Source organism: Bicyclus anynana, chromosome 19 (assembly GCF_947172395.1).
Source record: "Bicyclus anynana chromosome 19, ilBicAnyn1.1, whole genome shotgun sequence".
Taxonomy (NCBI): Eukaryota; Metazoa; Arthropoda; class Insecta; order Lepidoptera; family Nymphalidae; genus Bicyclus; species Bicyclus anynana.
This window is the reverse complement of record NC_069101.1, coordinates 13,150,135-13,176,442: the sequence shown is the minus strand read 5'-3', so window position 1 is coordinate 13,176,442 and position 26,308 is coordinate 13,150,135. Positions and strand designations below refer to the sequence as shown.

The 26,308-nt window shown below is 35.5% G+C and overlaps 1 protein-coding gene across 3 annotated transcripts; it reads right to left on the bottom strand.

Annotated features, from left to right (window-relative positions):
• Positions 1–388: 388 nt before the first annotated feature.
• LOC112048004 (aquaporin-11) lies at positions 389–26,308 on the bottom strand. 3 transcript variants are annotated; one of them, XM_052887431.1, is made up of 8 exons: positions 26,099–26,306; positions 25,893–26,000; positions 12,991–13,174; positions 11,425–11,547; positions 9,447–9,598; positions 3,841–3,979; positions 3,267–3,365; positions 389–1,456 (listed from the first exon to the last, which is right to left on the bottom strand). In XM_052887431.1, exons 2-8 carry the CDS (start codon positions 25,941–25,943, stop codon positions 1,233–1,235), a joined length of 972 nt encoding a protein of 323 aa, XP_052743391.1. In that variant the 5' UTR covers positions 25,944–26,000; positions 26,099–26,306; the 3' UTR covers positions 389–1,232. The 3 variants fall into 3 exon arrangements, with proteins under 3 accessions (XP_052743391.1, XP_052743392.1, XP_052743393.1); XM_052887432.1 differs by lacking the exon at positions 25,893–26,000 and having other exon boundaries at positions 26,099–26,308; XM_052887433.1 differs by lacking the exon at positions 3,267–3,365 and having other exon boundaries at positions 26,099–26,298.

The window sequence follows — 26,308 nt, the reverse complement described above, 5'->3', positions numbered from 1 at the left end:
TAAAACTTGAATTATATTTTAAAATTACGCTAAATCCTTAAAATATTTTGAAATAAAAAAGCAAGCAAAAATATTTAAAAAAAATTTAAAATTATGCTAAATCCTAAAACTTGAATAAGATTTAACGCAACCATTTATATCTTTTAGCCAAACATTCATCATCGTTTTTGAATATTTTTTCAAAAAATTTTTATAATCTTTGCTTTTAAGATATATGTAAATTTATAAATATCTAAAATTTTCAGTAGGCTTGTTGTTTCTAAAATAGAATGATAACTTAATATTCATATTTTACCATTCTAAGTGTGAAAAAAGTTTACCTAAAAATCTCTTTTTATCGGTTTTTTTTTTCCGGTTATCTATAACATATATAAAGAAAGAAAACAAGTTATAAACATAAGTAAATAAATCTTTTATTTACAACAAGAGAACGTAGCACTTATTATACTTTTGGAAGACGCGACAGGTCTCTTAAATATAATACAAAACAAACGTCTGTAAATTATAAATATTATAAAATTATAACAATAACTTTCCTTATAAAATAACTTAATTAGTTCATGAAAAAGGAAAATTTAATTTTGTTCGCATATTCACGCGTATTTTCATTTGATTCCATATTACTTATAAGTTCATTGTTGATTATTATAGATAAATTAGTAAAATAATGAGTATTAATTTTGTTTCTAAAACCTTTAAAATTAATACTCGTTTCTTCTTACGTAGGTAAATGACTAGAGTAAAAAAAGACTGATGTATACATATTATTATAATATATAAGTGGGTAATATACAAAATAAAAAATAGATAGACTGTCTGTGTGAATGGCCGAAATTAATAGATCTGAAAGCATTAAGATTTGTGTTTCTTTAACGTAACAGGGCATTTAGACAGTTACATGGGTAAAATCATTAAAGCCCTTAATTTATTGAGATACAAGTAAATTTTGGTTCAAAAAGTACTTTAAATGAATAAGTATAATCTGTTTCAAGAAAATACAACCCCTCCAAGAAACCACATAGAAGTTCTTTATACGAAAATAAATTCACTTTTCATGTTTAAGTTCTTACGGATAAAATTTCTTGTATACTATATTATAATATTTTTAAGAAAGGCACGTCGTTTTGGGTGATATAAAAAATACCCTTTGCAAATGACATATATGTAGATATACACAAACAATGAAATAATACAGATTACCTTCTTGTTTTTGGGTTTACCTAAGTGATTACCTAATCTTCTTTGTCAGCCCAAATACTGTCACCGTTCACTTCCGTGGTACCCCTTACATACTTCTGTATAGAGGGTAGTTTGTACAAATACACTGAGATAATGGAACCCGCAGTGGCACCAATCCAGTAGACCAGGGCGTGTTCCATTAGGGTGTGACCTTCACAGCCCGCCTTCAAGGATGTCGCTAACACCGGGTTGAAGTAACCGCCTGAGTAGTCGAAAGCTGTAAAATAAAAAAAAATATATAACTACAAAATAGAAAAAAGCACACATCACAATAAAAAGTACCTACACATGAAATCTGTACTAATAGTTTAAAGAGTTAAAGTTTGTGGTGTTGTAGGGGTTACTATCTGGATCTACTGAACCGATTTTGAAAATTGTTTCACCACTAGAAAGGCACGTTATGTGTGAGTGTCATAGGCTATATTATATCCCATATTCTTACAGGAACGGGAAATACATGGGTAAAACCGCGGGCGTTGCCTAGCACAATACGATTGCCGAATGGCGCAATTAAAATTAAAATAAGCCTCATTTATCTTGTATTCAATCAACTTCTTAACTGATTTTAATGCAGCTTTTTACAGGCATCTATAAATAATCCTCGAGCGTAAGTTTTGGTACATAGAAAGAAAAATATAGGCATTATGTTTGTAAAAACCTAACTAAATATAATAATAGGTGATAGTAATAACTAATTATAATTAAATGAAGCTATAATAAAATTAAAGTAATTTACGGGGAAAATTTTAATTAATGCAACATGATATTTTTGTAAGACAACAGTGTTGTTTATAACAAAATTATTACTTAATTAATGTAATAGTCATATCTTTCAATATGTTTTTTACTCTCAATTATTAATTTGTCCTTTTTTAATTTTTTAACAATGTTCCAAAATATACAAAACACTATTAAAAAATTATAAAAATACATGTTAACAAATCAATTTCAAAAATGAAACTTAAGTTATTTTTCACGAAATTATCAGATTGCTTTTTACCATAAATACGATGATCCCAGTAATATTATGAATAATGGTGTCAGCACGAAAATTAAAGTGGATTTTAAGCGCGCTTTTAGCAGTAACGGAAGCGCATTTTAATAAAATTAAAGTGGTGGGATTGACAACGAAACACTTAAAGCAATTATACGTTAACATTTTGAAATATAATTTCAGGATTGTGATGTAGAAATATAATCATTTCTAATGCACCTTATACATAGATATTATCAATCTTTTAGAACCATTTATCGATTCTAAAAGTTGATTGTCTTTTGGTATTTTTTGTAGATAACAATCTCAAACATGACCACTATTAAACCTCCCCGCGTAAAATCGAAATAAACGTAAAATCCGAGAAAGGAATGGGCAAATATTTTTACTGCAGAGCTATTGAAAATGTTGTTTATAATTTTGTATATACATGTTAGAGGTCAATAGATCAATCTATGTATCGAATTAATAGATAAAATAATATTTATTCAATAAGCACAACACAAAAATCATACATGAAAAGAAAACGTAGTAGTATAAGATGATAATCAAAATGCAAATAAACAAAAAGAAAGAGGCACTACTATAGATTTTATCTCACAGTTCTCCGTAATTACTATTATAAATAGAGCATAGTTTTTCTAATTGCTAAGTTAACACCATTTCCCGTTCGACGTTTGTTAAATACAATCATTTTGAAGAACATTTAAAATCATATGGACTAGAATTAAACATTAACAATAACAAATGACATATAAAAGAAAAAGCATACGCACTATACAAGTTAGTAGGAAGCACTAATATTTGTTTTAAATATACAATAGCTTTGTCCGAATCAAACGCCTGGTCCGATTTCAATAAAGAAAATTAAGCCTACTTGAAATTTAACTATAAACATAAAATAACAACTCTCGTACATTTATATAAATTTATATAAAGAAACTAATTTAAAAGAAGTAAAATGGTATGGTGTGGAATGTATGAATATTTGTGAAACAACTGTGCCTTTGATTCGGGCTGCTAATTCATGTACCTTTTCCTACATCGACTTTGCAAAAGATGGACACACTGAGGTCCTTAGCACTACTGTCCTCATAGCGGTAGACGAATACCTTGTTTCTAGTGAGGACCCCTGCAAAATGAACCCGCATGAGAGTGAGGAAAAAGCAGTTACCTTCTAGAAACTTCTGTATAAATTCTAGAATTATCTACTCTACTTAAAAATTTATTATTTTTACATCTTAACATTTGACATAAGATAGTCGTTTTACTATCAAACATTGAATCCTAGAAATAGATAGGATTCTTTGGAAAACCTTTTCATATTAACAAACTGACATAGCCCTCTTTGATTTTAGGTAAAAAAACTGCTGATGAACACACACTTTAACAAGAGGATGCTTATGATTTCTTTGAAGAATTAAAATTTGCAATAGCATTCAGTGATTCTGTTCTTGTAATTGAAATTGAATTAGTAGATGATGATATTAACAAAGAAATCAAAGATGCGCTAGTGTTCAATTGCAATGAAATCAATGAATGACTCGGTAAAATTATGATCAAAGTCACTCTAAAGCCAGATGATTGTAAAACTTATAAAGACTCACCAGCAACGACTAATGATGTACCGATGAAAGAGTCGATGGCAGTGGCGTATCTCGGGTTAAGATCACTCAGTGACCTTGATGCTAATCTGCAAAGGCATGTTGCTATGCCTTCTACAATAGCTCCGTAGAGCACTGGCACCTGTTAAAGTAAATATACGATTTATATATCTAGATATTGAGTCATATTAACTAACGGAGATTTTTTAAATTTACGGGTTCATATTTCAACAACTATGAAAAATAAAAATGCTTATTTTAGAAGATTAACAAACACTCGCGACAAAGTTTTAAGAAAACTTTTATACGAATTTTCCTCTTCTATTTTACTCCCTTAAACTAAAAATGTCCTAAAATCCTTTCAGTGCTAACTAACTACGTGGCAAAAATTAAAGTCTATACGTATGAGTATAATAATTTCAGATATCTTGTGTTAAGACTGTAAACACAAAGAAAATTATAATTTTTATTGTCTTTACAGATGAGAGTGTACTTACAATAAAAACAAAATATATTTTCCCTAAGAACGCGGGTGAAAAAGTAATACTAAAAACCCTGATGAAGTTCAGGCATCTGCTACATATAACCGTCTAAACAGACGTAAGTAATTTTACTGTTTACGATAGTTTATGTACTCGTAAATCTAGTTATTCTGGATTTTGAATTTACAAAAACGTCAGCTGTATCCATAATTGTGAAAATATTTTAATTTGTGTTTGCAGTATATTTCAATTGTGCCATTTTCATCGGTGAAACCCATAAATTCCGCCAAAGTACCCATTTTATTGCCTAGCTTTATTGATTTTACAAAATTAGCGCAGCTCCCGAAGATATAGGGAACAATAAATTCTTCTGTAACAACGGGGTAAATTTGTGTTAACGCTTTAGTACCTGTGATAGCGTTTGATAGTACTGATAGCATTTGGTGAAGCATCGTTTACGTTTATTTGTTGTTATTAGTTTGGCGACGATTATTTCTAACACTGTTACAACCATTATTTGTATACAAACTATAGTATACCCATGTAGTGCGGAGATAAAATATAGCCTAACTTCATCAGGGATAATGTAGGATTCTAATAGTGAAAAAAATATTGAATTTTTTTAGTTTCAGCGATCAGGAAAGATTTGATTGTTTGTTTGAGTTGAATAGGTCAACTCAAAGAAACAATCGAATCTTTCCACTTAATATTAGCACAGATATAATAATTAAACAGAAACGTCCTAGCGCTTACAATTTCGTAGACTTCGTCGTAATTCCAAGGGCGCGATTCCGCTAATTTACATTCGTCGACGAACTTTTCGCGTTTATCACTCCTTATTCGAATGTAGCCTATGTTTATAAGATTCCAACATTTTAATGTCACTAACGACGTGCAATGGAAATGTACGATGTATCAGCGATGTAACTTCACAGAATGCAGGGCTGGTTATAGGATCATGTACTCCTAGCTAGTTTGTTTCAGTAGCAGTAACACTATGTTGATTTTTTGATTGGTTGTCTGGAACAGATCGCTCATTTGCAATAAGGCTGCCAATTGTACATTAGTTTTTAAGTTTATTTTTTTCTTTGCTTTTTTCCGTTTTCTTTTTATTTTGGGTCTACAATGAGGTATATTTAATTCATTCATTCATTCACTTTGACAAATTATTGTTACTATATTATTAGTAGTATTAGCAATATTGTTTAAAACTTTATCAATATAATTAATAATATTAGCAGTATAATTTTACTTATTAATATTTTTTTATTTATTAATAAATTAAATCTCGTACTGTCAGTCATTTTAATAAATGTTAATTAAAAAATTCTTTATAATAAATTATAGCTTTAGTTTTATATTAGTTACTTTTCAATGTATGTACCCTAACGGACTCTAAGCTTGCATCTATAAAAATGCAGCCTTGTCTGGATAGGGCCATGATATAGCACCCCGCGTAACAACCGGATATTTGTGTGAACCTCCGATTTGCATTCAGGGTGCGATTTTATTGGCAAATTCTTTCGTGACACTCCCGATGGTCCGCGAGGGATGGGAGGCGGGTAGCGATGACATGACACAAGTGATACACCCCACTTCCAGCCTCTGCCCCGCGCGCTCGATTTCACACCCGCGTTGTCCTTTCTCCCCGTCGCCCGCATATCATGTGGCAAATTCGTTGATGACACATCAACGAATTTGCCAAGCTATAAGCACATCGATCATTGTCAGTTAAATAGCTAGTTAGTAATGCTTAACATGTTAAAAAAAACAAGGAAATAAAATCTATTTTACCAAGCAATACACGGATTTGATTTATTGTTTGTTATGAATTATTTTTACAACAAAGCTTTGAGTCGATATCTATTCTTATAATAAAACTGTAACAGGTCAAATTCTGTACAGTGAAGATATTTTGAAAATTTTTGTTGGAGGTTTTGTTGATATAATTGATACTGAAGCCAACAATATTTTTTTTCGATTTTTTTGTCTGTCTGTCCGTGATTTTCTTGGCCGGGCATCACGCTGAAACTACTCAATGAATTCAAATGAAACTTGGCATGGTTTACGACCATAATACGGAGAAGGTTATAGAATACTTTTAATTGCGAAAATAAAAAGAGAGCGAAATACGGGTTGAAAGTTTGTATGGAAAGTTCTTCATTATTAGAGTTACATATCTTTAATAAAATTTTAATTACTAATTTACAATGAATTCATTTAGATTCCGCTAAAGTGACCAGCAGTTTATTTTTTAAAAAATTGTAAAAGTACAGCTTAATGAGAAACTTTTCAAACGTTAATTAAGCAAGCAGAAAAATTAATTATAAACTTTCCAACCATATGTAAAAGTTACGTTACAAAGAGCAATACAGGAAACTGTTCCCTAGTCAATAAAAAAAAGAGAGTCTATACTCTATACGAACAAAAGTTGTAGTTAAACAAAACTTCGATACAAGTGGAAACTTTTTATAGTAAGGGAACGTCCACACTTAAATTAATTTACAATTTACATAATAAATATACAAAATGTATATCTACTTGGGAGAGTATCTCTGCGTGATAGAATCAGAAATGAGGAGTTCCGCAGAAGAACCAAAGTCACCGACATAGCTCAACGAGTTGCGAAACTGAAGTGGCAATGGGCGGGGCACATAGTACGAATCAGCCGATGGACGTTGGGGTCCCATAGTGCTAGAATGGCGACCCCGCACTAGTAAGCGCAGTGTTGGCCGACCCCCCACCAGGTAGACTGACGACATCAAGCGAGTTGCAGGGATTCGCTGGATACAGGTGGCTCAGTATCGTCCTGCAGTGGACGTCCATCGGATGATATAATGATGATGATGATGATGATGATACTTTGGAAAATATTCTTAAAAGATATTTTTTAATTTAATATGAGAGTAGAAATCAATGCATGTACTTTAAATAGGTCCTAAATCTGTACGTAAATAAAAAAATGCCAATTTTACTTATAGCATGATTTTTGATTGTTAACTCGGAGTTGGAAAATGTGATTTTAAACCCTCGTGTCTCGGAGAGTATTAAACATTAACAGCAGCTAATTGTAGTCGTTATAGAATTTAACATTATTATCGCCCGCTAAGTGCTTTTTAAGAAACTAAATATCACACCTCAAACGGTGAAGGAAAACATCGAGAGGAAACCTGCATACCTGAGATTTCTTTTTCTTAATACTCTACGTATGTGAAGTCTGCCGATCCGCATTGGGCCAGCGTGGTGGACTAAAGATTTACCCCTCTCGTTCTGAGTGGAGACCTCATTCTGAGAGGAGACTCGTGCTCAACAGTGAGCCGAATATGGATTGTTATTTATGATTGCCTGTTAACCCGTATACAAACGGTAAGGTAATGGGTCTAAGCGTCATATCTCCTCTCCTATATGGAGGTAGGGCATGTAGTGGGCTGTTAAATAGGCCTTTGATGGGAGACCTCGAGACGAGAGCAAGACAAATGTCGACCAATAGCGTCGGAATCTAATATTTAGCTCTCTCATTCTTTCTATCGCAACAAAAGAGAGAACGGACGATATCCACGTTAAACAAAACAAAAAACAAACAGCATTAAAAGACATTTCGAAACTGATAATAATGTCATTGTTTTTCTACGAAACGGGGCTCCAGAATCATCTACCTTTTGTTAAAAGGCCCGTTTATTTTAAATGCAAACAAAAATTGTCTCTGTGAATTGTTTTCAAGAGTCTTCAATATAATTAAAATGACCTCTTCATGTGCCGTTGTGACTGTAAATGCTTTTAATTAAAACAGTTAACATTTAAAGCCTTTATTGATGGTTTATCTACACGTAGGTAGGTACAGATAGTAGAGATTTTTTTTAAAATCTATAAGTTTTAAGGGAAGATAGTAGAGATAATTATTCGAACTAATATTTTATAGGCGAAAGTTTGTGTGTAAGTATGTTTGTTCCTCCTTTACGCTGTGTCTTGCAAATCGCCTTTTCATCCCGGAAAAGTCGAGTTTGGCGCAAAGGTATGCGCGGTAGATTTACAAGACGGAGGTCCTGGTTTGATAAGGTTTCCTTAATTGGTGCAGGTCTGGCTGGTGGGATGCTTTGGTCGTAGATAGTTACCACTCTACCGGCAAAGACGTACCGCCAAGCGATTCAGCTGTATGATGTGTAGAAACCGAAAGGGGTGTAGATTTCATCCTCCTCCTAACAAGTTAGCCCGCTTACATCTTAGATTGCATCATCACTTACCATCAGGTGAGATAGTAGTCATGGGCTAACTTGGGTCCTCTAGTTAAGTTTTTTTTTGCCCCACAACACATGTGTACCTACACATGTTTAACACCTCTGTGCCTCGGAGAGCACGTTAATAAGAGCATGTTAATGATAATGACCGGAAATGTCAGCTTAACATGCTCTCCGAGGCACGAGGGTGTAACACCATCGTTTTCCCGATTACGGGCTAAAAAATTATGCCGAAAATTTTTTAGACGAAAAAAAAATACACTATCCAGGCAGAACCAGGACTCAATTCCAGGACCTCGTGATTCTGGCTAACCACTGCACTACAGGCAGTTGAAAAGTACTGCCTATAGTAGAGGAGCCGAAGAGAGGTTTTTTGCAGTTACTCGAGCGCGGCAGATGAACATAAGGGAATATACCTTGCACGTTGTTTAGTACCACAACCAAGTGTGAGCCCTTAATACTGATGGGTAATTTAGGGCAACCAAAAAAAAAACTAACTTCAGAAATACTCAACTAGCCCGTCAGATAAAGATAAGGTAGGTGAGTTGATAGCTAAAAGGTGTGCATTTTGAAAATCTGACGATTTGAGCGTAACGTAAGGGAATAGGAGGGTTCAAAACTTACAAAATAAAAACCTTATATTTCTGTTCTCAGGCCACGAGTGCGATTAATAATTTTTTACTCATTTAGAATGAAATACTCTCCTGAATAATCGCTAATATTTTCTAACGAGTCTGTAGTTTTTTTCCCCACCGCTGAAAGCGAAAAAAGTATATAACCATTTATTCTTTCTATCATCTAATCTACTAAATCTAATCGATCCCAATGATGCTTTAGCAACTCCAAAAGCACCCCGGGCTTCCCTACTAGTAGAAGTGAATATGTAAATCACCTGTAAATCAGCAGAACAATCCTCAAAAGCCTTGTTTTTATGAGTATCGGATATTTCCAGCGCCCAGTACAGCTGGACATATTTGAAGACCAGCAGACCACCAGTGAGCTCCGCCCACGTTTTCAGAAGAGCCTTCCGTATATCTCCTTTGCCTGGGAAATGAGAAATCTTTCTTTATAGCGAAACATGATCATATCAATCAATGACCTTCAATGCATGGTCTAATAACTTATCTGACGATGATGTGACGACCTCCGTGGCGCAATGCTATGCGCGGTAGAGTTATTAGACAGAGGTCCTGGGTTCGATCTCCAGCTGGGCCAATTGATTGCACTGCCGGCAAAGACTTACCGCCAAGCGATTTAGCGTTCCGGTACGAAGTTCGGTAGAAGCCGAAAGGGGTGTGGATTTTCATCCTACTCCTAACAAGTTAGCTCGCTTCTATCTTAGATTAGGTACATCATCACTTACCATCAGGTGAGATTGTAGTCAAGGGGTACTTGTAAAATGTAAAGAATAAAAAAAAGGATTATTTTGATTGTGTGTTTGTTACAAATTTTCCGAAACTAAAAGACCGATTTAAAAAAATCTTCCACCAATGAATAGCTGCATTATCAGCGAGTAATATAGGCTATATTTTATCCCCATATTCCCACGGGAATGGGTAGTACACCGGTAAAACACCGGGTTTCTACTAGCATACAAAAGCCTAAAATATATTTACGCCCTCTACTTTAAGCAAGGAAGGTTGACCTTGTATTGGGCCAGTTGAAATAGGATAATAATGATGAATTACAATTAAAACAAAATTTGTATTCCGTAAAACAGATTTTTCATCGTCGAATATTTATTGCGTTAAAATATTTCCTAGCTCGGAAGCAATAATCCTGAGTAGAATCCAAATAGCAGAAAGTTTCTTTTTGAATAGGTATAGTATGGAACTTGAAAGCAAGCCAAGAAGCTGACTTGCTTACTATCATAAGTAGCAATGTGAAATTTTTCAAGCACTAGTTAGTTTGCAGTTAGGATTCACTTTCCTCCGAGACGAGCAATGGAGATGAGATGCAACACGGGCAATTAAAATTGCTCCTTTCTAAGCAATATTGTTTAATTATGACGTCACGGCTATATGAAACAATTTCTACACACACACCAAATACCAAAGTTGCTCCATGCAACTTATAACCACTCTACAACATAATTAAAGAACGTGGCGTATTGTAGATCAATTTAGAACTACTAGGCATACAAACACATAGCTCTAATAAGCGCAGCTAAAGTGGCAGTTCGAAGAGTCGATGGACCTAAGGTGCTGGAATGGTGACCCCGCAACGGAAAGCGGAGTGGGGTTCGACTAACACTCCACTTTCTGGTGCGGGTTCGCCATTTCAGGTTGCTCTGCTAATCGCTCCACAATCATCTGTACATATTGCTAAGCAATAATGTATACTTTAACATTACAAATGTGAAAGTGTGTATGTCTGTCTATCCGTTCGTTTGTTTGACCGTCTTTCGCGGCAAAACGGAGCGACGAAATAGCGTGATTTTTTAAGTGAAGATAGTTGAAAAGGTGAGGAGTGAGATAGGCTACTTTTTGTCTCTTTCTAACCCCCCCACATCCCTAAAATGGGGGATAGCAACGATGCATGCGTAGAGCAAGGGTCCGGACATTTATTTGGAAATCCCGGGCGTATACAAGTTACAAGTACAAGGGGTCTTGATATGTCTCTTAAAAACCTCGAGAAATTCAGCCAAAAATGTTTCACTGACTGTTTTCTCTATATTATGCGTGTAAAAAATGTATATATAAGTATCTACTTAGTTGTAAACTTGCAGCTATAGTCTCTTATTAGTTTTTTTTTCCAAGTTATGTTTACTCAGTTAAACTTTTTTTATAATTGTCTTGCGAAATCTCAAACTATTTATGAACTCATTAATAAAGTTCCGTACTATGAACCCCGCAGGAGGGGTCGCTTACCTTCTATGAGGTCTTCCACGTGTGTGTAGGGGCACGCCGTCGCGTCGCCCCAGTTCAACGACCACCAAATCGTGAGCGCGAATAAGAAGATGGCGTACGTGGCCACGCCGAAATTATCCGCCACTGGAATTGAAAATGATTTTCAATGAATAACAATTATGCTATTTTCCGCGAATTAGATAAATACGTGGACAAATATCACAAAAGATAAACTTTATAAAAGAAATATACATTTATTTATTTATTTATTTGTAATGCCAACAATGACAGCAGAAAACATTATAGGTATATAAGTGAGTTACAAAATACTTGAAATACTACAGCCATCTTTTACAGGCATTCACAGCACTGCAGAGTCCGGTTAAAAACTTGAAAGTAATTTAACCTACAATCTAAAATAATTTACAATAATAATAAAATAAAATAAAATAAAATAAAATAAACAATACATTAAGCATTAGAAATTGAGTAAGAGTTTTTAACTGACTAGTTAGTTTAGTAGTTAACCGAGCTTTGGACTAGGAGATAAATACTGATCTTCTTTTTCTAACAAGAAGTTCTTAATAAAACTCTCATTCATGTTGTCTAATTGGTGTTGGGAAGTTGGTGGTGCTACATTGCCTCGGTTAAGCCTGCAGCAGAGCGGAGCAGGTTAAGCCTGGTTATTGTCAATACAATCTTGTCCTGGGGCCTTAGCCATGTGGCACGTCATGGTTGGGGCCCTGGCCCTGTAGCCAAGTAGCACGTCGATTTTCTTTCTACAATCGCTAACGCTTCGAAAACTAACAAAATGAATGGGAATGACATTTGCTATCGACAGGTCACGTGATCAAGATCTGTCATACCCATACATTTTTCTAGTTTTCGAAGCGTTTGCGATCGTAGAAAGAGAATCGACGTGCCTCTTGGCTACAGGGGCTGGTTACAAAGTCAAACATTAACACCGTAGGCCCACTAACACGCATTCGAGTGTCATAGTAACGTAGGCGCACCGTTACAAAATGGCCATGTAGATTTTGTAGCCTGCTTGACGTATCCGACAATAGTGACGTGACACTTGGCTTTAACGTGTCACGACAATAATGACGTGACACCTTGGCTTTAACGGCTTTAACGCTAGAGTGTTCTCGGATGTGACTAGAGAATCAGTTTTAAGAGTCCGGTTGCACGATTGGCAAGATTACTGACTACTATCACTACTATTGTAGTGCCGTACTAGCCGTGACAGCCCAGTGGATATGACCTCTGCCTACGTTTGCGGAGAGTGAGGGTTCGAATATGGTCCGGAGGATGCACCACCAAGTTTCAGTTGTGTGCATTTTAAGAAATATCACGTGTCTCAAACGGTGAAGGAGAAACATTGTGAGGAGACCTGCATACCAGAGAATTTTCTTAATTCTCTGCGTGTGTGAAGTCTGTCAATCCGAATTGGACCAACGTGATGGACTATTCTAACCCCTCTGATTCTATAATAATAATAATTATGACTATTACAATTATAGGTATAAGTAGGCTTTGGCCTTTGCCTTTTTTGAGGCTGATAACGATTTAAACCAAACTCCTCACCAACTATCAGCTCGAAACAGCATCCGCATAGCTCGGCAGCGGCGATCGCCTCCTCAAGCAATAGCTTCACAAAGGGTTCCTTCACTGTCTTCTGCACAAACCGGCGCGCGCAGTGTGCAAGCAGTGACGTCAGGAGGATGAAGAGCGTCGACACCACCAGGGGGGCGAACGTCACTTTGTTGAGCTGAAAAGAAGAAATATAATTTACAAAATTAAAATTTTTTTAAAAACCCTCGAGGGTCATTAAATTAACTAGAGAAAGAAATTTTATACCAGAAATTCTTTCTATGAAAAGTTTAAATGTTGTTGCAATATCAAGAAGATCAAAGAAAATTGATCATTTTTATTTCAAACCAATACAAAAAAAAACTAAATTGGAATCGCTTCATCTGTTTGGGACCATAATGCCACAGCCAGATAGATAGACAGACACTAGAGACACTCACACAGATATACTCGTCAAACTTATAACACTCCTCTTTTTGTGTCGGGAGTCAATAAAAAAAAGAGAAACTGTTGGTTTTTTTGCCGGCTCTTCTCAGCAGGACCTGCCTTCCGAACCGGCGGTAGTGTTTTTACAAATAGTCAAACTTTACGTTTCAAAAGTGCTTGTAAATTAAGCCTACTATATATAAATTAATATTGATTCTGACTTTTGATTTAAAATACAATGAGTAACATAAACTAATTTATCCTAATAACTTTATAAATAATGCCCACGTGAAATGGTGGCAAGAATGCCTGTATTTCCGCAAAGACAACCAGAATCTTTAGCGCAAAAAATGAGCCACCCCTGTCACCGGTCGAGACAACTAACCACGGTGAAAAAATTCAGAGAAAGTTTGTGGCCTGTTTGGACTGTGGCTTTTGGCAGATTTCGAGCCAATGCACTCACAAATAACGTGTCCTTCTACTGATAAAAGAATTTTCTAAATCGGTTCAGTAGATCCAGAGATTTACCCCCGATTTACACCAAAAAACTTCTTCATAATATTAGTAAAGATTGCGAAGTAACTATGCTTACAGCAACGGTACGAATATTATTCATACGGTTACTGGACAATTAATACGGCTTATTATTATATTTTTAAAATCTATTAATAATTTTATTTGCTCTTTTTTTAATTTTTAACAATATCAATATAAGTATAAAATAAAAAAAAACACTTTTAAAAATTTATAAAAAAAAAACAACCCTCCCGCTGCGGGACATTTGAGTGCCCAATCAACCGGTGGTCAGGGCTCCAGAGTGAGGAACCTCCTCACAATACGCGCCGTCTCAAGAATCACTGCCTTTTGTATCCGACTCTTGATCCAACAGTTAAGCGAAAGCTTCTTAAGGAGTTAGTCGAAGCTTTTCGCTATAAGACCATTGACTGAAACAACTATCGGAACAATAATAGTTGACTCATCATTCCACATGACGGTAATCTCGTGAGCAAGGTCCAAGTATTTTGATACTTTATTATATTAATTATTCCGGTTACCGGACGAATAGCTTCAATCTTGATATTTTCTTTAACCGTACACGATGCTTAAAGTATAGCAATATCGCTACATTTATTCTGAATTTATGTGAGATTTTATGCATTGCGTCGCCTGGAATGAAATAGCTGTTTACACTGCACCTTGAAAACACGGAGTAACGACCCGTTATATTGGAACGAACACGCTCATATATTAGTTGGAAACTTTTATATGTCGGTGCTCGCTTTGTTCTATATTTTTACACCGGTACTACAATGGACTGAGAGCCTGTTAAGGTGAGACCTACCTCATTACTTCAAATATGAAAGTTTGACAGTTCATGCCTCTACCATAGATAACTTAGAGAAATAGAAGTGACGGCCTCTGTGGCGCAGTGTTATGAGCAGTGGATTTATAAGACGGACGTCCTGGGACCGATCCCCGGCTGGGCCGATTGAGGTTTTCATAATTATTGGTCCAGGTCTAGCTTGTGAGAGGCTTCGGACGAGGCTAGTTACCACCCTACCAAGGCGCGTTTGGAACCCTCGTAAGTTAAGTTAAGGAACCCTTTAGTTTTAAGTTTTCGACTATTATTACCACCTATTATAATATTATTAATACTATATTAAATTAAATTATGACATAATCTGGACCTTTCAAAAGTGCTTGTAAACTAAGCATAATTGAAATAAATGAATTTTGACTTTTGACTTTGTCTTTGACCGGCAAAGACCGCTACCGCCAAGCGATTTAGCGTTCCGGTACAATGTCATATAGAAACCGAAAGGGGTACAAGTTTGCCCGCGATTCCTATACATTTCTCTAATTTACTAATTTACGAAGCGTTAGCGTTTGTAGGAGAATCGACATGCCATACTACTACTACTACACATATGTAAGCTACTGGCATAGGTTCGTAATGAGTCCTCGGGGAAGGCGGTACGTTTTTGTGCCTATATTTGTGTGTATTATATATGTAGGTATGTATATGTTTCGGCAAAGACGTACCGCCAAGCGATTTAGCGTTCCGGTTTGATGTCATGTATAAACCAGAAGGAGTGTGGATTTTCATCCTACTGCTAACAAGTTAACTCGCTTCCATCTTAGATTGCATCATCAGTTACCATCAGGTGAGATTACAGTCAAGGGCTAACATGTAAAGAATAACAAAAGAAAATAATATATGTATTTTACTAAAGTGCACGCCACTGGTATAGAGATCTATGATAGGAGCAAGGACTTAAGAACAATCAGCTTTTTTAAATCGGGGAAGGTCTGGCAGTGACATGCTTTCGATCTACAATGTGTTTTTGAAAAGTTCGATAGATGGTGACGGCTGACTAATTCCGATATCCAGTTGAAGGGATTTGTTGTTGCAGTACTACGTATTTATAAGCTCTGATTTAAATTGAAACATTCAAACTATACTCGTATGTGTAAGCTTCAGTTTAAATTGCAAATTCTGTATAAGAGGATTGCGACATTAGAGGAGGCTTTAATAGTAGTAGTTCTCTGGTTTCACGGCTCGTATTTGGAACTACTAATGCCAGATCATATCAGCTAGAGGCTTGATAGCCCAGTGGATATGACCTCTGCCTACGATTCCGAATGTGTGGGTGGAAAAAACGGAGAAGGAATAACATCGTGAGAAAACTTGCATACCTGAGAATTTTCATAATTTTCTACGTGTGTGGAGTCTGCCAATCTGCATTGGGCCATCGTGGTGGACTATTGGCCTAACCACTCTCATTTGTGAGAAGAGACTCATGATCAACAGTGAGCCGAAAATGGGTTGCTAATGATGATGATGAATGCCATGGTTTCTATATCCAAACAAAGTAGCTATTTATTCAACGTCACGAAATACCTACATAAACTATACTAACCAATAATATCGATCCCGGGGCAATTCCGGGATAAAGTGAAAGTCCCATTAAAGTCAAATCAGTTCAGCCATTCCTGTGATTAGTCCGATCAAACAGACAGACATACAAAAATTATAAAAACTTGAAAGGTGTCAAGGGACACCCGGATGGAAGGAACGAAGTTCGCTGGCTATTATAGCTATCGCTATAGATATCGTAATCGCTATCGCTATAGATATCGTTATCGATATCGTTATGGCTATCGCTATCGCTATCGATATCCCATCCCATCCCATTTCATCTAATCTTCATTTGGGGTCGGGTGACCTTTTGAGGATCCTAAAGCTCACCAGCTGTCTTCAGGTCATGGCTTACAAATGTAGCAAAAACATTCCCCTTCTTCGGGTAAAGAGTGTCGTTACAACTTTTTGGTCTTATTTTTTTCCGTCTAGCAACGCGCGTTAAGGAACTTCGTTCCAAAAAGTTCGTGTTCTAGCTCAGTACAAATACTTTTTCGTCGAGTGTTTTGTTTCGTGTTTTAAGAACTTGCGAAAACACAATTATTTTCATATCACAGACGCACTTTAATTTTATTTATATGTTATAGTATGTATTGATGTATTGATTCGTTAGGATGTAGCCACAAAGGCTGTGCAAAGCTATCATTTAGCTTAGCGGCGGTTTACGCTAACTTGTCAAATCTAGTTTGAGTCTCAACATGTTTATCCATCCCCGTTCAATGGATGACGAATGTAAACTTGGAAAACACGGGGACATTTCACATTCCCTGCTAAATCTATACTAATATAATATTATAAAGCTGAAGAGTTTGTTTTTTTGATTGAACGCGCTAATCTCAGGAGCTATTGGTTCGATTTGAAAAATTATTTCAGTGTTAGTTAGCCCATTTATCGAGAAAGTCTATAGGCTATATAATGTTTCCGTATACCTACGGAACGGGAACCACGCGGGTAAAACTGCGCGTCAGCTAGTAAGAGTATATTCTTACTTGCACTAAACGTCTACCTCATTATCTGCGTATTAAGATTTTTTTACGCAAGAAAGTGAATCTTCTGACAGGCTTTGTCTCGACAAAAGATCCTTGATGACACATCAGCATTACGGAGAGGTTTTTAATGCTACCTAATAATATTATTAATTATTGAAAAAAAAACTTTATATTGTGCCATCCCATTCAGAGAAACTTGCGTTTTAAATAATCTACAGCTAACCTATTGCTAAGAAGTTCGACTTTATCACGCGCATTTATTAATCTGTATGTCTTACACCTTGTTAATTGAGGAACTGGACCTTTGACACCTGCTACCTGCCAAATACATCATGGTCCAGACTGCATAATAATTGTCTACCATACCACTACATGGCAGAATAACGGGCAAACAGACTTTAAGCTTTCATAAAATGAAATATTCTGGCTAATACTGGTTTTTTTGTCGATTTTTTTAAATTCTCAATTATTGTTTATTATTTTTTATTGTTGTATTAATTATTGTTTATTACTTTCACCCGCGTAGTTCCCGTTACCGTGAGAGTAAAATAGCCTACGTCACTCACATATAACGTGACTTTCTTGTGGTAAAATAATTTTCAAAATCGGTTCAGTAGATAGATTACCCCCTACCATACCACAAACTTTACCTCTAAAATTTAATTAATTATTCATAACGGTGAGTAGTAAAGTCGCAAATTAAAATTTTGACACAAAATACGCCCGTATGTTTTGTATGAAACTTGTGTTCGCTGTAAAATGTAAATTCCAATACACTGCGAATGCTTGCTAACACTGAATTTGCATACGAAACTGGGGATAAGAGCAATAACCGGATAAACTTAATATAAGCTTAGCTAGCTATTTCATTTTCATAAAATTTACGTAATTTATTTTTAGTTTTTCTCTCTGCCACGCGTTGGACCCGGCACGGTGAATCCATCTATTACTAAGATATTTGTCTCTCTCAATACTTATATACTGTACTTTCTATTGATCGGTTTGAAAGTGGTGCCAATAAATTAAAATCAACTTTAAGAGCCTGTTTGGCATACCGCGTTCAAATCGATCAATAGAAAGGATAAAGGTACGATGTTATTTTTCGCTTTTTAGAGTACTGCATCTTTGAAGTCGGTAATTTTTTTTTTTGTTAAAAATATTATATTTACATTATCACCACGCTCACAATACCGCATTAGAAGAGTGTCTAATAAAAATTAAATAAAGTGAAAGTACCTATACACTTTATTGTAAACATAACTAAGTAAATGTACAATAAAGTATTAACAAAACAAAAGTGGTAAATGATCTAAGCTCCATATTACCTTTGCTATAAGGAGAAAGGCAAGGTAAGGCATGTCGACTCTCTTTCTACAATCGCAAACACTTCGAAAATTAATAAATTGTATGGAAATGACATTTGCTATCGACAGCTCACGTGAGCAAGTTATCGATCGGATCTGTCATCCCTATATTTTTTTATAATTTTCAAAGCGGTTGGATTCTTTTTCTATTAACGCTAAGTTAATAGAAAAAGAATCCACGTGCGACATGACTACAGACCCTGGTCCTCTAGTGACCGTTAAAATAAGCTGACAATGATAATCTATTTTGGTAGTAATAAACAATATTAGTCGCTTCAGAGAACTAAATAGATGTATTACATAATAACAACTAAATTGTGTTATTGTGTAATAAGCCGTGATAGCCCAGTGGATATGACCACTGCCTCCGATTCCGGAGGGTGTGGGTTTGAATCCGGTCCGGGGCATGCACCTCCAACTTTTCAGTTGTGTGCATTTTAAGAAATTAAATATCACGTGTCTCAATCGGTGAAGGAAAACATCGTGAGGAAACCTGCATACCAGAGAATTATCTTAATTCTCTGCGTGTGTGAAGTCTGCCAATCCGCATTGGGCCAGTGTGGTGGACTATTGGTATAACCCCTCTCATTCTGAGAGGAGACTCGAGCTCAGCAGTGAGCCGAATATGGCTTGATAATGGTGTGTTATTGTTTATTTTAAATGTAGGCGATTTGGCACGCGGCCTGCTCTGTGGCGTCAGCGGAGTAAAGTTTTTCAAAACTTGAATCAGAGCAATTCAGAGCTACGGGCGTTTTTTTTTTTCAAAAAAAGAACTTTGTAATAGAAGTTTGTTAGTTTAGTGTTTTACGAAAAGAAAAACAAATAAAGAAACATGGAGTTTTTTTTATTATTTTTTTTTAATCTTTACAAGTTAGCCCTTGACTACAATCTCATCTGATGGTAAGTGATGATGCAGGCTAAGACGGAAACGGTCTAACTTGTTAGGACTAGGGTGAAAATCCACACCCTTTTCGGTTTCTACACTACATCGTACCGGACCGCTAAACCGCTTGGCGGTACGTCTTTGCCGGTAGGGTGGTAACTAGCCACGGCCGAAGCCTCCCACCAGCCAAAAGTTTATTTAAAACTAGCGGACGTCCGCGACTTCCTCCTTTCCTTCCACGTGACATTCAGTATTTCACAATTCCCGCGGGAACCATGGATTTTTCTTAAAAAAAATTAAAATTGCTGTCAAGGGAATTTTTACCTCTTATCTTTCTGTGAAAATTGGTTCAGGTTTTCCAAATATTAGCCTAGACAATATAATATTAGTAATTATATATTTACTAATATTATAAAGATGTTTGTGAGATTGTAGGGAGTAATTTCTGGATCTACTAAATCGAATTTGAAAATTCTTTTACCAATAGCCACATTATTTTTGAGTGTCTGCTGCATTTTATCAAGGTAGGTATTCCGACAGGAATGGTAACTATGCTGGCGTAACTCTTGACTTATTAATTTATAGTTAGGACAGTTACGCATTGCACTGAATCCGAATAAAATTGCTGATTTATTTGTTAAATCTATTTAGTTTTAAAAGGTTATTGACATTTGTTTTTATTCGTCAATTCGCCAATAGGGATGATGACAGTTTTTTAAATTGTATATAAATTAAGAGTATACTAATAGTAAAGCAATTTTGTAAAAGTAACAGGGTATCTGCGATCATTACTTTCGGAGCTACAGGGATTTAAAGAGTCAGATTTGCGGCGCTGCCGCGGAGCCCTGAAAAACGCCCCATACAAAATGGCTCGAACTAATGACGTCATAGGCAATGTAGTGATCGTTAGATTTGTATGCGCGTTCAAACAAAATTACTAATATCTTTGTTATTTGTGCGTTTATGCTTATAGTTCATTTATTAAAAAATGTCACATTTAATTTAAAGAAGCTAAAACTGTATGAATTTTCATCTAATTACGATAAAATATTTTTAATAGATTTTGAAATTTTATAATCTCATTTATTTTGCAAATATCCAGACAATCTTTGCTTTTTATGTATAAATTAGTTAACATTGACCCTATTTACCCGAATGTATCATAAAAATCAATATATTCAAACCTAGTCATCATCCCCATTCGCCATTCCAGCGGCGCGAGTTTCCGCTTCGGCGTATTTCCAATAGCCAGCTCAAGCATAGACGTAGAACTGTAGAACTATTATCACGTACTCTACGCCGCGGAAGGAAAACACTAACGGCTGTTGGTAATGGCGGCTGCGTATTGGAAACTTGTAATAAAAAGGAAAATTATTACTTTTGTTCTAAATTCTTTTAACTCCAGTTTTCTTCAAGAAAACGTAATACAAAAAACAGTGGGTAAACATTTCGAAACTATTTTGTTTTTTTTCAACATTTTGCAGCACCGGTCCCTATTTTATAAAAGCTTAAACAGTGCCCTAGCTAAGTAACCAAATATACAGTTTGTCCCGTAATCAATAGATAATACGCAAATGGTAGATGCACCACCTAATTATCTAATATCAAATATCAAATTTGAATAGTTTTCCAAAAATCCCTAGGGTGACTAAGTTATTTTTTTTTCGGATTTTTCAAATTCCTCTATCTTGAATCAGTTTTTTCAATGTACAGCATTGAAAAAACTGATTGCTGCTGCTGTAATTATGATTTTAAAGAACTGATTTTTGTTTAATGTTATGAAATAAATAACCAACGTACTATAATACTATTTTCATAATTAATGTTTTATTTGTTTTGTAGAAAAAGCTTTAAATGCAATAATTATTTTTCTTTCAATAAGATGACCCGATTAAAAAAAATTGTCTTGTAAAAAAAATGTATAGAACTGAAGTGTACTATCATTTTAAAAACTTGTACAGTTATTGAGGTTTGTAAATCAGTATAAAATTTGTGTCTACTTTTTGTAGTTACAAAATGGCTGGCAAAAATGTATGGGAGGGTCTGATTTTTAATTTAATTTTTAATTACGGAACAACCTGTATATATAATTATTAAATAATAGGTAAATATGCTAAGGTACTTTATCATCAGATCTCAAGCTGTACATGTTCAGTTCGTTCGCGATTTTCTGGTAAGGATTCGATAGACCCCTGAGCTTGAGGACCCCGGGGCACTGCACCGCCTAGCCATGGAGGTTAATATGTGCCAGCTCTTGTACAGAAGTATCCGGTAAGTACGTACAGTACTCCATATATTATGGTTACTGTATAGCCTGATGATGTAACGACTTACTTAGAAGGTGCTTAATCACTCTTGACTTCAAAATACCCACGTTGCAGGGAAAACGGCATTTTGAAGAGCATTCCATAAGTTCGCAGAGGATCGATCGCTTTGAAAAAGGAAGGAGGAACGTTTATTTTAAAAGTAGCTGTTGCCGCAAGGTTTCACCCGTGTGAATCCCATTCCGTTGGAATACGGGGATAATATATAGCCTATAGCCTTCCTCGATAAATAGGCTATCTAACACTGAAAGAATTTTTCAAATCGGACCAGTAGTTCCTGAGATTAGCGCGTTCAATCATACAAACAAACAAACTCTTCAGCTTTATAATATTCTTATAGATTGATCGAATCGGGAACGAAGAGTCTACTTGTACTCCTTGTACTCCGATTTATACGTTTTATGAATCAGAGTATAACATAATATTATGTAGTTCATAGTACTAAACAATTTCGAAAGCTGTTTAAAAGCTTCAAACAGTCTTAAATGCAGTCAGCCTCAGCGTACATAAATTACAGAAATAGACGTTTTACAAACTTAAAGCTTGTACCTCGGCTTTCGTAAACATGGCATGTGTATGCAAAAATTATTTATTATTTTATAACACATTTGCTCATAAAGTATCTCTTATATCAACAATTTCAATATTGTAATGTATCTCATTACGCACATGTGCCGTAATGTAAAACAATATGCTCATGTGCTGTAATGTAGTATCAAACCTTTATCAACCGTCCAAAAACGAACGGTACTTTTTTAAACCTTAGCAAAAAGTTTTTATGTTTTTCAATTATTAGTTTACATTAATAACTATTAAATAGCTGATGATGATGAGAATCGAAGATAGATGTAGTTTTTATTGGCCCCATGTCAACACAACTCATAATCATCAGTGCGTAGAGCATATCAAATCAGGGACTTAGCCATGTGGCACGTCGTTTCACTTTCTACAAACGCTAACGCTTCCAAAACTAATAAAATCTATGGGAATGACAGATCTGATCGATAACTTGATCACGTGACATGGCTATAGCAAAATGTCATTCTCATATTTTTTTAGATTTCAAAGCATTAGCGTTTTTTTTTATTCTTTACAAGTTAGCTCTTGACCTCTCTCTCACCTGATGGTAAGCAATCTAAGAAGGAAGTGGGGAAACTTGTTAGGAGGAGGATGAAAATCCACACCCCTTTCGATTTATACACGGCATCGTACCGGAACGCTAAATCGTTTGGCGGTACGTCTTTGCCGGTAGGGTGGTAACTAGCCACGACTGAAGCCTCCCACCAGCCAGACCTGGACCAATTAAGTAAACCTCAATCGGCCCAGCCTGGGATTGAACCCAGGACCTCCGTCTTGTAAATCCACCGCGCATACCACTGCGCCACGGTGGCCGGTAAAAAACTTTCGAAGCGTTAACGCTTGTAGAAAGAGAATCGACGTGCTACATGGCTAGAGGCCCAGCCCCCGTAGCCAAGTGGCACGTTGATTCTATTTCTTCTTCATCTATCGCTTTGAAAACTAGAAAAATGTATGGGAATGACAGATCGTGATCACGTGACCTGTCGATAGCAAATGTCATTCCCATACATCTTTCTAGTTTTCGAAGCGTTAGCGATCGTAGAAAGAGAATCGACGTGCCACTTGGCTAGGGGGACTGATCAGTATGCTAAACAGGTATGAGTATTTTGGTACAAGGTGAATACAACCGTATGTTGATCGCCCGTCTATCATTGTCTCTATGAATACAATATGTTTGATGACCTCTTTGGCACGGTCGGTAACGCACTTTACGACAGAAAAGTCCTAAGTTGGAATCCAAGTATTGGTCTAGTTATCGTTCGTTTGTTATCAACCCATATTCTGCTCACTGCTGAGCTCGAGTCCCCTCTCAGAATAAGAAGGGTTAGGCATTAGTCCACAATGCGGGCCCATTGCGAATTGGCAGACTTCACATACGCAGAGAATTAAGAAAATTCTCTGGTATGAAGGTTTCGTCACGATGTTTTCCTTCACTGTTTGAGACAGGTGATATTTAATTTTAATGCACACAACTGAAAAATTGGAGGTGTGCGCCCTGGACCGGATTCGAACCCACACCCTCCGGAATCGGAGGCAGAGGTCATCCTATCACGGCTCTCTAGTCTAGTTAGTCTAGTTATAATTAGGTGAAAACGCTAGTTAGCTATCTATTAGACGAAATTTCTAATGCCTTGGTTTACAACGAAGAGTTTTAAAGGTTTGATTTTGCTTGTAGCTTTTTAAAATTTAGGCCTAGTGGAATGCTTTAGCTGTAACTTATTACTATCTCACCGGAAAAAGAGTACGAAGGGAAGGAAGGTTAAGTTTTTCTATAACTTTTAGGCATATCAGTACAAATCTAGGTAAAAAATCTTTTGGATGTTTAATACATATTTAATGAAAATACTTGTAAAAAACTTAGACTTCTTCCTCATCAAAAAGATTCCGCTTAATTAATAAATTAATTAAAATATAGTTTAATAAAATCACAACAAAACCCGTTATCGTTTGATACTTTGGATCATTAAACACTTAGTCAAAATTTATACCTGAATTATATTTAAGTAATCCCCAAACAACTATTACAGATTTGAAATAAATTAAATAGTTACTAACTTATGGTAAACCACAATAAAATAAAAGTTAACAGATAATAGAATATATAATGGAAAAATTAAAAAGGAATAAAATATTCCTTGTTTCTTGTTACATTTTCGTCAAAGTCGCTTTAAAAGCCTGAAAAAAATTACGACGAAAAAGCAAAATTTGTCACAGAGCTTTGACCATTATTCTAAGTCCCAGACTAATTGAACCGCCCGTAGTTACATCACGTTCTCGCATAGTCCTTCACTTTCGCTAGCACTCAGCCTAACGAAAGTAAAGCCTACACCTAAGCCCTCATTCGCACGAGAGTTTTAATGTAACAACGTCTTATAATTCGATAGAGCCGGTTGTACACTCGAAAAAGATGACGTCATGCGTCGTTCCCTTGCTCTAGGGTTGCCAACTTTTTTTACAAGAAATTAAGTATATAGAAAAATGAACATTTTCTTTAGAAAAATGCAACCATTCCATCAGTATTTTCTTATGACGTTGTCACGTTCAACTATCGTCAGTAAACCGACTTTAGAGTCAACCTATTTTTTTTGCTTTAACAGACGTTGAAAAAGCGTTCAAATATTCAAAATTGAAAATGCAACACTGCAGAAATTTCTGAAATTTCGAAAGGGTCGTGTTTTAAAAACGTTGTCGTGTGAACATATTCTTGGGAATGCATTTGTTGTATTTGAACGCCTTTTTAACGTCCGTTAAAAAAGTTCTCGTGCGAATGAGGTCTAAACATATACTCGTAGAAAATATGAGGAGAAAATACTGCCCATGTATTCGCTAAAATTCTTGTTTTTACATAAAAAGTTAAAGGCAATTTATAAATCTCCCTAATTTACTAAAGTCTTGACCAACTAGACTAGATATTTTTATGGTTCGTTTGGTAAAAAAGAGGTAGAAAAAAATAATAATTCTTTAACCTCGGTAATTTTCTAGTAAATTTACTCTATAATAGTACTTCAATATAATTTATATAATCAAACGTTACCTTTTCAATAAAATATTAACTTGATGATTAGTATTATAATGTTTTTATTCTAGTTATTAAGGTTTACTTAGGTTCAATATATATCAATATCATCAAAAATTGGATAAATGTTATTGTCATTAGAAGCTTTTTTAAAAGTTCATAGTTATTTGGGAATTTAGGCATATAACAATATAAAAAGCAAATTTAGTCACTTTGTATTAGAAATGTTATTATGTAAATTTAAATGTATTAATAAAAGCTAGATATTAAATTTGTTTTGTAAATAGTTACATTAATTTCACTAGGAAAATTTAATTCGAAATTCAAAAAATTCACAGATTAATTACACCGTCAGATAATTAATTACGAACATTGATTCACTTTTAATCACTTACCCTAACGACTACTTTCAAAAATATCCCCAAAACGTCAATTTGGAACTTCATATTGACGCAATAATTCTTGTTACTTCGAAAATATCACTTCGTTTTTCACATCACAGACTGGAACAAACATTTTATTACAAAACGATCTTACCATTGCCAACGAAAAATATTTCAAGAGCACTATTTTTAGAACTAGACCTACGCAAACAACTTACCATTTTGACTGTCCGGGTTGTTTTTTTTAATACGTGTTTTGGTTTTTTGAACCCCCGCTACCCGGGTAGGGGGTTTTCGAAAAAATCGGGATGGGAAAAAATATAATACGTGCTACGTTTGGTTTTTATTGAGCGGACGGTCGGAGTGCGCGCGCGCATCTCGAGGCCGAAACTGTGTCTTAATTTAGACGAGAGCGTGTACCAACTATG

Coding starts and splice junctions, on each gene's coding strand:
- LOC112048004 (XM_052887431.1), bottom strand. CDS start 25,943: ATGAAGTTCCAAATTGACGTTTTGGGGATATTTTTGAAAGTAGTCGTT. Junction 11,548..12,990: donor CTGTTTCGAGCTGATAGTTG/GTGAGGAGTTTG, acceptor TTTCAATTCCAG/TGGCGGATAATTTCGGCGTG. Junction 1,457..3,266: donor CAAAGTCGATGTAGGAAAAG/GTACATGAATTA, acceptor TTTATTTTACAG/CTTTCGACTACTCAGGCGGT.